At 40.8% G+C, this 14,288-nt stretch overlaps 1 protein-coding gene across 1 annotated transcript; it reads right to left on the bottom strand.

Annotated features, from left to right (window-relative positions):
* Position 1: 1 nt before the first annotated feature.
* zgc:112980 (uncharacterized protein LOC503706 homolog) lies at positions 2 to 14,205 on the bottom strand. The gene is made up of 19 exons (XM_034129355.1): positions 14,109 to 14,205; positions 12,767 to 12,885; positions 12,569 to 12,677; positions 12,235 to 12,328; positions 11,934 to 12,084; positions 11,708 to 11,825; positions 10,968 to 11,093; positions 10,781 to 10,843; positions 9,388 to 9,510; positions 9,109 to 9,264; positions 8,794 to 8,847; positions 6,893 to 7,119; positions 6,732 to 6,811; positions 5,714 to 5,791; positions 5,524 to 5,601; positions 5,155 to 5,259; positions 4,948 to 5,053; positions 468 to 515; positions 2 to 375 (listed from the first exon to the last, which is right to left on the bottom strand). Exons 2-19 carry the CDS (start codon positions 12,876 to 12,878, stop codon positions 371 to 373), a joined length of 1,833 nt encoding a protein of 610 aa, XP_033985246.1. The 5' UTR covers positions 12,879 to 12,885; positions 14,109 to 14,205; the 3' UTR covers positions 2 to 370.
* Positions 14,206 to 14,288: the final 83 nt, after the last annotated feature.

The following is a 14,288-nucleotide window of genomic DNA, read 5'->3' as shown; positions in this document are numbered from 1 at the left end:
GTCATATTTTCCATTTATTTTCCAACATAACATGATGACCTCTTTGGGGCATTTGAAACAAATGAATATATATGAGTAGTTCCACAAAGTCATAAAAATAAGCATCACTCGAAAGAAAAAAAATCCTGTAGTGCAGAATTAAATTGAAAACCATTCAGCAAACGGAACTCTGATCCAAAGTAGTCAACATAAAGTGTCTTAAGTCGTATTAATGCTGAATAACACTGAGAATCTGTTATAAGTCTCTTCGTCAGGTACATGGTAGCGTCTGTATAAAACTTCAGACACATTTCCCTGTGGCTCCTCCCTCACCACTGTGCCGAGGACCAGGCACCGGGAGTTTGTGTTTGACAGAAACATCAGCGAGGAATCAGCCTGCAAAAACCAGAGGGATACAAACTGGTTATTCCGACATTCATCAGCTGTAGGAAGGAGGCTTTGCATCAAATACTTCTGGTAACACTTACAGTCTGGTTGATCTATGCGCAAATGGAACCAGTGATGGGAGGATAAGCCTGGGGGGGGGGGGGAGAAAATAAATACCATTATGTCATATCCACTCACAGACTATTTTATTTCAAGGTCTTTATTAAAACTGAAGAAGGTCCCCCAGAGAGCACATCTCTCCAGGTGCATAGAAGATTTCAATCTCACTAAAATGCCCTCCAGGCTCCCTACAGTTAGCATTGCTGAGAATACAAGTGTTGTATCGTCCCTTACTTCAGGATATTATTTAAAGGAAACGTTGTCAATGTCACTTTTTGAGCCATTGTGCAGCCAAAATGTGACCTGCAACAGACTAGGTAAGGCTTGTTTCTTAGCGAAGCGGATTTTACAGATCTTTTAATGGTTACTCTGCTATGACCTTTGTTTAAAGCATTGTTACTTTGTTAAGAGCTCTTTCACTTCAAAAGAGAGGAATACATATATAAATAAAAGCGCAATGTGTCATTATATGAAACTAACCGTGTTAAAGGGGTCATATGTGAAAATAAAAGGAGTGGCTGTCTAACGTGTCAAAAATGCACACAAAAAATGTAAACCTTTTTAATACACAAACTTATTTTTAAATTTGCAAAAACCTGCTTGTATAGCAGACCAACAAAACAGGGAGTCGACTCAACTTTACTGTACATTACACACCACCAAAAGAGAAATGGACACTGCAGACTTTCCCTTTAACAGCGGGTTCTTGAACAAACAAAAAGAGCCAGAGGAAGGAACAGCTGATGAGAGTAGAGGGACTTACAGCGGACACTGAACCTTCACTTAGCTAGTTTGAGGTCCACTGGACCGCCTACATGGTTACATCAACATCACAACAATATGATGCACCACGTGAAGCCTCACCACATGTGAAGGAGGCAACAGATCAGATCCAAAGCCTTTTAATACTTATGTTTTAATAAGAGGAAAATAGAATAGTTCACTGACTCAAAGGGTTGTGGTGCTATTGTTATGAACTAAATACAACTCACTGGTGCTCACTTGAAACGACTGAGTGGGCAGCGGCAGGAAGAAGGGGTAATAAAGTATCCCCATCTGACAGAAACAGAAACACAGACATACTTTTCTGTGGCACCCTGAAGGCAGTTTGGTTTCTTCGTGCACAGAAACAGTGAACAGTTTCCCCCAATAGTGGCTCTGTATAGTAATGCTTCGATGAGCGTGTCATTGTGTTCGTGTCTCATCAGTGTGATGCAAAGCCCTGCTGACTGCAGAGGGCCGGGTTCGTTGAGGGAATGGTGGATAAAAAGATCACTATGCTGATAATAACCTCAGCTCTTTGATAATTGGAATTGTTTTTTTATAAAAAAGACTTGGCATGGTTCAGCAGTCTTTCTTAGAAGTTAGTTTTTTTCTTTAAGCTGACACATCAACTCTGTTTCATTGAAAGAATACAGAGGGAACACTGGACTTGCTGCAATTCCTAATTACTGCCACTAGGTGACACCAAAGTATACAAATAAATTATTTTTCTTAAAGGTCCCATGTCATACTTTTCCGGTTATTACCCGTCCCCTTGTGTGTTATGAAGGTTTTTATGCATGTAAACGGTCTGCAGAGTCAAAAACCCTCAAAATACACCCTGTAGCGAGTAAAACTCTAACACAGAAAATACCTCCCCAAAATGCCTCGTTGGAGATTTCTCATTTTCCATTGTTTACTTCCTGGGTATCGTGACGTAGGAATGGCCAGTAGCCACGCCCAGAGCTATGGCCGCACCCTCTGCCAGCCTTTCACGAAACAAAGCTTCCCAAACCTTTCAGCGATTCATGCCGGATATGTACAGCGTAGGGCACTGAAGAACGATGCTGTTCCTACTTTGTTTGGACCAGCGGGAGTTCGGGTACACAACCTGTAAGTATTCATTGTCGTTTGTGTATTTATGATGTTTAAAACAAACAAGGTATCTACCACGACTGTTTAAATGGGTAAACGTTTTTCGGACTATTACGTTGAAATGCTCTCTGCATGCTCACAGCGTTATAAACCTTTTTCTTACTCAATATCAAGCCACACTTATTGTTTTTACTTCGGCTGTGAGTGTTTGTGTGTGCTCAGGAAGAGTTTCGCTTGTTCTAGCTTTATCGCCAAGCCTGTCTGCTCCTCCAGCAGTGTGTGTGTCTGTGTGTGTGCGAGCAGTGCTAACTGGGCTAACTAAGTTGCTAGCGTTTCCATATGTCAACTCCAATGTTAGCAGATGGCCTTACATGTATCTCATAGCTGGAGAATGTCTACAATCACACACGAAATACTCATAGACAGTATACTCCGGGTGATTTACCGTATAGCGTGTATGCTACATAGCTAAACAACAAGGCTACCTAGAGCTAGACATGCTAGGGAAAACATTGTTTTCATGCCAGCTACAATGAATGACCGAACGTAGCAGACTACCCGTATAAGATTGCAATTGTAAACATGGTCTTGCTAGCCTAGACTAGCTGTTGTTCATAGTAGATTGGCATATTACACTGAACAACTAGCAAACGTAGGTTAGCATATTAGCTGGCAAGCTAACTGTGTTGATTAGATAGATAGATTAGATAGATACACACTCCTACCACAACTACTACTAACGAATCTAAAACAACTAAGTTTCTCTAATATTTTGTGATTTGCATTTGACTGAAGAGATCAGGAAACTCCTGGCGTATCTGGCGGACAACACACACACGGGATGACCACTCTGATGCCTCGTCCTAAAAAGCCCCGGCAGCCGCTTACAAAGCTGCGATAGGCAAGATGCCGAAAACGCCTATAAGGGGAGGAATGGATGATATACAGTGTATATATGTATATTTACACATGTTAATTTTGTACATTTCTAAAAATAAAGTTTGATGGAAATACTTAGTATCCTTTCTTCTCTGAATTATTTGCTCCTATAAACATATCATTCATATATAGCAAACCATGATTTGATTTCTCATCAAACAGTAGTAGTTTATTACAGGTAAAAATAACTTACTCTTCTATAACAGTTGTAGGTACAGTTCGGTTAGTTAGCGTATAAAATATACGGCTATAAGACTGATGTTCCGCTGAGAGCGAGCCGAAAAAAGCACTGTTAGACATGGGCGGAGCCTCTCTTGTGGTTGACCAATCAGAACAGAGTGGCCGAGCTGACCAATCGGAGCACACTGGGCTCACAGGGAGGGGGGGGGCAAGAGCTGCAACAAGCCGTTTAGTGGAGAGAGTGAATACTGCTGAATACACACACTTTACAGAGATGCTGTATGCGAAACCAATGTGAGTTTGGAAAAATGCACAGTATAAATCTATTTTAGTATACCTCAACAATGGAATTATGATCAGTGGAAATGTCCATGACATGGGACCTTTAAATATTATACAGCTATTGATACTACAGTGAAAGGTATAATGTAGGTGATGTGGCGTTTTACTTGGAAAACAATCATTTTCAGTGTTTTGCTGTAAACTATGTGGAAAGCTTATAGTTAAAAAAAGTAACCAAAATCATGGATTAATAACATAACCTGAGTTCTGTCAAACTGATACTCCTGCACCTTTTTCAATCTCCAGGGCCCAGGAGTTCAACATTTGTAATCCCTATCTGATCAAATCAGATTTGGATTTTGGGTAGTTCAAAACCAAAAAACAGGATTAGGATCACTTTGATATCCGACCAGATCAGGAAATCCAATCCAAGCTTTAATCTGGATCAAATCTTCAAAATGGGTAGTTCAAACCGACAACACAGGATTGGAATCAGTTTGATCCCAAAAAACTGGATTATCCTGATCCCACCAGAGGGGTGGATTTCCAGTGGATTACCAGAGCAAAATGTACTGTACAATTTATTTTAAAATATGTTTCAATTTAAATAAGATGGCAAAGTTTGTTAACTGAAATACACAATTTTTAGCCTTCATGGGAAATACATTTTATTTTTCCATTTTTGCTCACGTTTGTGGTGGCCTATTTTGTTTTCAACCAAATGTTGATGACATAAATGTTTATGCTGATAAAAGTATCACAACAAAGATTGTCAATCACAAATGTAATTTAGATTAAAGTAAAAATATCTTCAACAAAAAAAAGTCCATCATCTGTCATCACCTTTGAAATAAAAAAATATAATTAGACATTATAGATGTCTCTGCAATGTGGTCTCTTGTCTTCCTTGTATTATTTTTCATATCCACTAGATGGTGATCGGTAGGATTAAAGCACTAATATTCAGGATCTAGTAATCTTGAAAAATCGTAATCTGGATGTTCCTATCCTGAATTGCTTTGAACTACAGGGACAAAATCTGTCCGACTTGTCTGATCCTGGATCACAAAAAAATGGGATTTCAAAATCTGATCGGATCTGATTGAGATTAAAAGTTTTGAACTCCTGGGCCCAGATAATCAGGACATTGTGGGTTTAGTGATGAATTTATAACAAGGAAGGACTAAAAAGATGTCCGCACACCTGTCATGTTTTCCGTCTCCTCGGAGAACTCCTGCAGGAAGGAGTTGAAGCGTTCGGGGCTGGAGGACAAAGTGCTCCACAGCCAGCCGAGAGCCCACACGTTCTCCTGAGACACAGAAACATCACTCAGATTCATGGTGTTGAGGAACATGGACGCTGTGTGAGAGTCATCAAACTGTTTATCTCTCAACAGGAACAGGAGATTACCTTAAACGTGTTGAGCACCAGGTAGGTCGGATTCAGAGGAGCATCGAGGATTCTCAAACACAAAGCTCCCGTTACCAACAGCAACAAGGCCTGATCTGGGTACTCCTGTAAACACAAACACACATATATTAAGTAGGGCTGTAATGAATAGTCCTAAACTTAATTTATGTCAATTAATTCAGTTTAAACTATCATTTAATCCATTTATTCTAATCACGAAATATCCCAACAAGACATTTTGAAGCTTAAACAAACACTAATTGAGCCTTTGCACATAAAAGAGAAACATTTGGTACAGATATATTAAAAGTATATTAACCACGTGTAACATCCATTGGTTCGAGTGTATTTGTGATCTTATGTACGAACCTCCGTAAAGAATCGTGGGATCTGTATGTTTGACCCGTACTCGTCCTCAAGGATTGACCGCACAAAAACCATCGCTTCCTGAAGTCCAGACATGACAGAGAAAGAATACTGAATTACTCCAAACAAATAAAAGATTGAGAATGTTTTAACCATTTCAAACCGGAACTGTATATAAATAAGAAACACTTACGAGAAGAAACTTTGGGCTCGGTCCTTGCTGAGCTTTGGGCGTGTTAGCGACTTTGATTAAACTGGTCCAACACTGAGGCTGGATCAGAAAGATATCAGAAGTACAATCACACATTGCAACATGCTGGGCTCGTCATACATAATAATAATACATTACATTTATAAAGCGCTTTTCCTGGTGCTCAAAGCGCTTACATGTATTTCTACTGCATATTCACACACATTAGAGAACTTCAGGCCAATACACTTTTCAAAACAAACTGTTTTTTTTCCCTTTTAAAAGCACTGCAGTCTGTGCACATCCTCTACAGAGTGGTGCAGTGACGCGTCCTAAAACCCGGCAGTGAGTTAGCATTTTACCACTACCAGTTTCCTCGTCTCAAAGTCATGGGATTTCTCCATAGGATTTTGGAAAATAGCTCGAAATAAGGTCTGTGGTTGACACAAATTTAAAAGACGGATCACGTTTTGTTCTACGACATTAAATACACCAGCAGTGACCCCACTGGGGATTTTTGAAGAGTTTACGTGTCTGAAAAACGATGGTTGTTAACAAGTGGCTGAATAGGACTACAGGGGACATTGTACGTCATTACGCCGAACACGTAAACACTCCCGCTAAGTTTGTTTGCCCCTTTTCTGCTTGAAAGCAAGTACCTGCACTCTTGCAAATTGTTAAAACAAAAGCTTCAACTTTTGAATATGGATCTTAAGTTGGCGTGACGTTGAAGTCGTGCGACCCTGCTGTAGTTCGTTTATAGCATAACGTAAGCATTTTGCTTCTGGCGATTAGATTTATGAATCGACAATTATAAAAGTTGGATAGACATGTGGATATTATCCGGCTGAACAAAACGTGCATTTATCAAACATTAAACATTTTTTACACACACACACACACACACACACACACACACACACACACACACACACACACACACACACACACACACATTTAAAAGAGCTGTTGTTCTTATGTGTTGATTCATTGTGAAACTGAGCAGTGATAGCAGACTTACATCAGCGTAGACAGCAGGGCAGTATCGATGAACCCTGAGAGCAAACCTGACCAGAGTGACATGAGTCAGCGGCACAGCATCTGCAGAGTGGAGACTTATGAGAAACTCTTCTTTTTATTCGAATAAAAAGCTGTTATACAAGTAATTTATCTACATCTGACCGTTAATCGGCTCCCACGCTGCATCAGAGGAGGAGAGCTCTGATGACTGAAGGACCACCAGCTTTGGTGCTGTTGCCTTTTTAAAGACGCAGAGATAGAAGAGGAATAGTTGTGGCGTGAAGCGGGAGGCGGGGGCGTTCACTGCGGGGAGCAAACTGTTCAGAGCGGACGGCAAGTCCCCCATCATGCACGTGAAGAACGGGATGAGGTCCTGCACCTGGTGGAAGCTACCGAGAAACAAAACAAATGCAGCAAGTCAACAACTTGATGTCACGTCTAAATAAAATGGAAATCGATGCATTAATGTTGTCGGACATTTCCCAGACTGTCAATAAATATTCCTTAGTATTTAGCACACAGAACATAATGAAGGATACAATTATTTAGATGTATGTTTTGGGGGGATAATCAGGACTGAAGGTATTACACTAGTAGTGAAATATAATATGTACATTTGCTATTTTCTACCAATTGGACATTTTTGTCGTCTAATGTATTGGTTATCTGACACTGCACAGAAAATAGAAAAATGCATACAAGTTAGGGCTGCACGATATATCGTGTCGTGAAGATAATCGCGATATGCGCATGCGCGATATTCACATCGCAGGACGTGCGATTTCTTTCATTTTTATTTTTTAGGACGTGCGATATTAAGTAGGCAAATTAAAGGTAGGTTTGAGAAACCGGCTCGAGATACACTTTTTGTTATATTCCATAGAATGCTCTTAACATCCCGATAGCAATGAATATCTTAAGTGCTTTGACAAAAAATCCATTAAAAAATGTCATCTGTGGAAGCCGTAATACTGTAAAAAGCACGACCAATCATTTTAGCCGGCCCGGCTAAAATAACTGGATGGCCTACCTGCCTGTCAGCCTTCCATCTGTGCACAAACTTATCTCGTGCCCTCATTGGTCATGTGCACGTTTGTGTGTGTTGGAGGAGGGGCTCTATAAGGAAGTGGCAGATTTTCTCCGGTTGTGTATTTTCAAATTCTAGCGATCTCGAGCCGGTTTCTCAAACTTACCTACCCCACCTTTAACTCAAACACGTCATGTTACAATTATTTTGCTGCTAGCTACAAAAGGAAAACTTGCGCGGCTCTCATGTCAGGGGTACTTGAGTGAGTGACATGCAGGCTCTGCATGCACAGCAAACCACCAATCACAATCAAATCTCCAAAGCAAACGGACCCGGTGATTAAAGGTAAAAACACTGAAAAGTAGTTTCATGTGTTTCTCCAGGGCAGTTTGGCGCTGCTAACCGAGCTAGCTCAGCTTGTTGCTCTGATAACTTAAGATCCAGATGTCCGTGACTAAAATCCTTCATCCGGTTAAATATAGTTAGAAAAATACCAATTGTATAGCATTAAAGTTCAAGAGAGGATGGTTTGCGGACAAAAGAAAACTGTCTTTTCTTCAATTCCTGTATTTTTTCATATCACAATATATATCGCAGCGGGGAAGAAATCGCAATGTCAGATTTTTCCAATATCGTGCAGCCCTAATACAAATAATTGTAATGTATTCCAGACAGTACAAAAACGCTTCATCTCCTAGCCTTTAGTATAAAGAAAGTATTTTATTTATTTTAGTTTTGCTCAAAACAACAGTGGGATTGTGTAAAATCATTTGAAAAAGGTTAAATTGTTCAAATGAATTAATATTTGGTAGTAATGATCAAAACTAAAGTTGTTTTAAAGATTGGACTCAGTATAAGTGGAATATAATATTAATAGATAAGATTGACTGAAGATATCAGAACAAGTTTTTCAAAGTGAAACACAAAGGGTTCAATCTCACTTCCATCAAAAGACACCATACTTGTTAAATACACAATGAAATGATACTTAAACACAGTTTTGCTTCAGTCAAGCAGGTTTAGTTTTAAGACGTACAGTAAGGGATTGTCCGTCTCGACAACGCGTAGGTAGCGGCACAATTCTTTGTATCTGTAGACAGAAATACCAGACAGGTTTCATTTCATTAGTAGAAGAAAAGCTGAAGAGTGTGGCAGGACAGCTAAAGCGTGGATGGCTGCCACGTCTTCTCTCCTGCAATATCTTTATGGCTTATACTGTATGTCACTGTTGAAGGAGCAGAAAAGTGAAGATTGCCAACCACTACGCTTTAGCTGTGCATAGGACAAAAGACTGTGGAATCAATTATTATCTCAGTGTGAAAGAGAGAGGGTGTGAGCGTGTGTTTTGTACCTGTGCTGTCGCTGTAGTAGTTCTGTTCTCAGTAGAACGACAGAAATCAGTTCAACTAGGAAGTCCTTCTTGCCTTTGTCTTTGCGGGAACCCGACACGTTCTGCCCCTTCAGCACAGACACCAGCAGGACATCATCCCAAGGACGGACATTCAGACTGAAGCACACACACTCACAAAGTTATAATGTGAAACCTTGTGGATCAAAAACAACAAACACGATTGTGAACTGCTGCCTCAGAGACACATTTGAACACACACACACACACACACACACACACCTGTTCTTCACACTCTTCAGCTCAGTGGGGAAAGGCAGCCGCTTGTAAAAATCCTGCAGTTTGATGCTGAACCCTGTCGGGAAATCAGCCATCACCATCTGTCTCTGCATAGACATTATGACCCTGAAAAACCCCAACACATGCAGGGAAGAAGACGTTAATACAAACAAATTAATGAACAGACAGGATGCAACACACTGTGTGAATGTGTGTGTGTGTGTGTGTGTGGAACTGCACACTGCTAAAGCAGCCTCCCTCTCCTCTGTCATCATCGTTTTGGACCTGTCTGCTGCATGCACGGTGAATCATCAGATCCTCCGTTGCACTCTCCAAGAACTTGGAGTTTCAGGCTCTGCACTTTCCCTCCTCACCTCATACCTCGAAGACCGCACCTACAGGGTAACTTGGAGAGGGTCCGAGTCCGACCCTTGTCAATTAACTACAGGGGTCCCTCAGGGCTCTGTTCTTGGTCCCCTCCTCTTCTCTTTGTACACAAACTCGCTCGGATCAGTCATTAGCCTGCATGGTTTTTCATACCACTGCTACGCTGACGACACCCAATTCATTCTGTCCTTTCCCCGCTCAGAGACCCAGGTCGTCGCACGCATCTCTGCTTGTCTAGCTGACATCTCTCAGTGGATGTCTGCTCACCACCTCAAGCTCAACCTTGACAACACTGAACTGCTTTTCCTTCCCACTCTTGACCTAACAATCAACATCGGCACCTCTATTGTTTCCCCGACACAGACTGCAAGGAATCTGGGTGCGACCCTAGATAACAAACTGTCCTTCACCGCAAACATCGCTGCTATAACCCGCTGCTGATACACTCTTTACAACATCAGAAGGATACGTCCCCTCCTGACCCAGAAAGTGACGCAACTTCTGGTCCAGGCTCACGCCTAGACTACTGCAACTCCCTCCTGGCTGGTCTACCTGCATGTGCCATCCAACCTCTGCAGCTCATCCAAAAGCCAAACGGCTCGCTGCACCCGCACTGCGAGGAGGACCCAAGTTCCCATCAGCAAAAACACGTCGGTTTGCTATCCTGGCTCCAAAATGGTGGAATGAGCTCCCCATTGACATCAGAACAGCAGAAAGCATACACATCTTCCGGCGCAGACTGAAAACTCATCTCTTTCGACTCCACTTTGAGCGATAGAATTACTAACAAAGCACTTATATACTAATAAAGGACTGGCTTATCTAAAGCCAGTGGAGTAGCACTTGACATGTTTTAGCTCTATGAAACCTGATGTACTTATATGATTCTGTTTTCTTCAAGTTTGTATCTTCTTGGTCGAATGCACTTATTGTAAGTCGCTTTGGATAAAAGCGTTAGCTAAATGTAGTGTGTGTGTGTGTGTGTGTGTGTGTGTGTGTGTGTTTTTACCGCTGCAATAACAGTAGTTTGGCTTTAGCAGCATCAGCAGTGGGAGACTGTAAAAGGAAAGTCCTGTAAAGAATCATATAATCCCAGAGGAAATGAATACACAAAAAACATAAAAGTTGTGAAAATAACCATTGAAGCTAGAACAGGAAATTCTAAATGATGTGTGTGTGTGTGTGTGTGCGTGTACCCTGAGACTTGAAAATGTCTAATAAAGTCCTCAGTGGCTCCTAGCATCATGATGGTAGCAGCTCGGCTGTCCTGTTGATCTGCTTTGTTCAGGAAGGATAACACATACTCGTACACAGGAGTGTAACTGCAAAAAAACAACAAAAAATACAGTCATTAATAACTTGTTGATAATGTCAGTGCTCTAATGTGACATAATGGTGTTTTTGTAGCCATGCTATACACCAAGCCTTTGGTCTATTTTTGGATTCACTGCATGTAGATGTCCACATACTTTTGTTCAATTTGGATTGTTTTTCATGGTATGGTTTTGGTTGCGTCTATGGTCTCACACACCGTGACTTGACACTCGACTCGTAATCTCATCGCATTCACTCAGGTTAATAATCATGTACGGGTCATTGTCATTTTATAGCCTTCAGTGTTTCACCTTGATTACCGAGGCAGTCTAGGTAGGAAAATCTGAGTTTAATAATGAATATTTCCCCCCTTCAATAACAGCTTCTTTTTTTTCTTCTTACACCTAAAGACGTTTAATATCTTGAAATTGATGTGGAAAACTGTTAAGTGACCCTTGTATGCTACACTATTGTTTGGGTTGTTGGAATGACAAAGTTCAGCATATGGTATTGGATGGGCATTTGGTACAAACATTTAGAAATCCTAAAGACTGTCACGCAAAAAATAATAATCACAGACCCCTGATATATAAATGTATTACAGCTCTAGTACGTCTCTCACTCAAAGATGCGGCCATTCTTGCTTGATTGGCTCGGACCGCACTCCTCCAGCACTCTTCCCTTCAAGAAGACAAGGAACAGTGTGGAGAGCTCCTGTCTGAAGCTCTGCAGCATCGTCTCTGGACAAGAGGAAGAGACATCCAGTTGCAGTTAGATTACATGTAATTCAAGTCTGTGGTTTTCCAAATGTCACTGAGATTTCCAGATGTGTTTGTGAGAGCGTCTACCTGCATTTCGGAGGTGAGAGTCTACTTCAGACAATGCGAGGTTAAAAGTCTTCAGTCCTCCCAGCAGCGAACAGTTTCGGTGGTTGTTCCAAAAGTCACTCCTCTTGTGGCTGTTGCAGTGACACAAACCGCTGTAACACCACCACACACACTATACACACACACACACACACACACACACACACACACACAGGACAACATTAATGCAGCTGTGAGGCACTTTTCTTTCAACAACAAATGCAAAAAAAACTTTAATTTAAGGTAATTCTGAATATATTTAAGACGGTAAGTCACCACATACCGATGAGGCCAGCTTGTCGCAGATGTAGCAGAAGCACTGATCACATATGAGGTGGTTATTGGGAACAGGAGCAGAGACCTCACAATCTGTAGCCCTGAAAAGTACAGAAGAGAGGAAGTGTCTATAACTGAATAGAGGTAAAAAAAAAAAGAAGAAGCACAATATTCACAAAGTATGGGAACACAAATCAAAAGAAAGATATCCTTGTGCATTTGGATGCTTGTTTCTGCTCAACTGAACTGTGACTTTTAAAGCGAGGTATGAACCGAACCGTGACTTCTGTTTACCGTTAAACCACCAAAGAGTGTGTGTGTGTGTGTGGTAATTTACTCACGTGAAGGGATGTATGGGACAGTCGTAGCGTGCGTGAGGAAGGACCTCAGCGCTGCGGGAGAAGGTGATGACCAGGTCTTCATCCAGAGCGGTGGGAGGTACAGCACACTCTGAAACACAGAAGAGGAGCAGCTATAGTTAACTCTTTATAACATGAACACCCTCACATACAGACTGCCGGTGAGTAAACAGCTGTTACCACTCTTCTTCACATCCTCCACCTCCACGATGAAAACCGAGAGTTCATTGGGTGATACGTCTTCACAGTCGTCATCATCACTGAGGATGATAATTTCTCCAGTCGTACACATCGGAAAACTGGATAAAGAAAAGGTATTCATTAACTCAAGAATTAATGCTATGCATAAGATGTTGGTCTAGTCTTTAGGCAGTGGTGGAAGGAGGATTAAGATCCTTTGATTAAATACATTATTAAAATTACTGAATTAAAATGTTTTTCACAATACAATTAATTAAAGGTAGGGTAGGTAAGTTTGAGAAACCGGCTCGAGATACACTTTTTGTTATATTCCATGGAATGCTCTTAACATCCCGATAGCAATGAATATCTTAAGTGCTTTGACAAAAAATCCATAAAAAAATATCATCTGTGGAAGCCGTAATACTGTAAAAAGCACGACCAATCATTTTAGCCGGCCCGGCTAAAATAACTGGATGGCCTACCTGCCTGTCAGCCTTCCATCGGGGCACAAACTTATCTCGTGCCCTCATTGGTCATGTGCGCGTTCGTGTGTGTTGGAGGAGGGGCTCTATAAGGAAGTGGCAGATTTTCTCCGGTTGTGTATTTTCAAATTCTAGCGATCTCGAGCCGGTTTCTCAAACTTACCTACCCTACCTTTAAAGCCCAGCTCATAAAAACATAGCAAATCAAAAGTACAATTCTTTCAGTAAAATGTTTCCTATGAGTACTTTGTTGTTGTTTTTAGATGAATAAAACTGATACATTCATTTTAATGTAGTTTTTACAGCTGATTTTAACCCCTTTGTATTTGGTTGGGTAGTTTCATAGCATTGCATCATATTCTATAAAGTCATCATGGCTCAAAAGTAACTAAAACTCTTGATGTGCAGTCAAAAGTCCAATATTTTCCTCTGAAATTCAGTGCAATAGTAAGTATGAAGTTTCAGAAAGAAATGGAAACCCTCAATAACGAACTACAATGTCCAATAACAACTTTTTCTTTCACTCCGAAACTGTTAAAAGTTTACATGTTGGGAATTTGGAAAGAGAGCATGTCATGTCGATACCAATACCACTGTACATTTTAAGTCTTTGTCAGAAACAATGCCTGCTTTGCTAGCTTTAACTTTGCTTCACAGTTTCACTAAACCACGTTAGTATTCTCGTACTTTTAAAATATGCTAGTTAGCGTTCCTCAAGGCAGGAAATCGAAAGTTAAATACGTGTAAAAACAGTCCAACATTATGTCAACATTAAAAGTGCACTTCTTTACTGCAACATGATATAGATATTAAATAAGTTTAAATTGATGTTTTGATTTTAGATACAGTATACTTACCTTTGTTGTCTGTTTAATCAATCAACAAATAAGTACATTTACTTTGGCGCTCGGCGATTCCTACGCTCACCGTCACCGGATGTGACGTTTCCTTTTCTTCTTCGCTGGCTTTATTGGCGGATGGCAAACAGGCTTGAAGTAGGATTACCGCCACCTACTGGGCTGCAGTGTGGAGAACAA

Source organism: Trematomus bernacchii, unplaced genomic scaffold, assembly GCF_902827165.1.
Source record: "Trematomus bernacchii unplaced genomic scaffold, fTreBer1.1, whole genome shotgun sequence".
Taxonomy (NCBI): Eukaryota; Metazoa; Chordata; class Actinopteri; order Perciformes; family Nototheniidae; genus Trematomus; species Trematomus bernacchii.
Note: the sequence above shows the minus strand (reverse complement) of the source record. Positions and strands in the feature narration are given on the sequence as shown.

Coding starts and splice junctions, on each gene's coding strand:
- zgc:112980 (XM_034129355.1), bottom strand. CDS start 12,878: ATGTGTACGACTGGAGAAATTATCATCCTCAGTGATGATGACGACTGT. Junction 10,844..10,967: donor AGACATTTTCAAGTCTCAGG/GTACACGCACAC, acceptor GATTCTTTACAG/GACTTTCCTTTTACAGTCTC. Junction 8,848..9,108: donor CTACTACAGCGACAGCACAG/GTACAAAACACA, acceptor TTCTGTCTACAG/ATACAAAGAATTGTGCCGCT.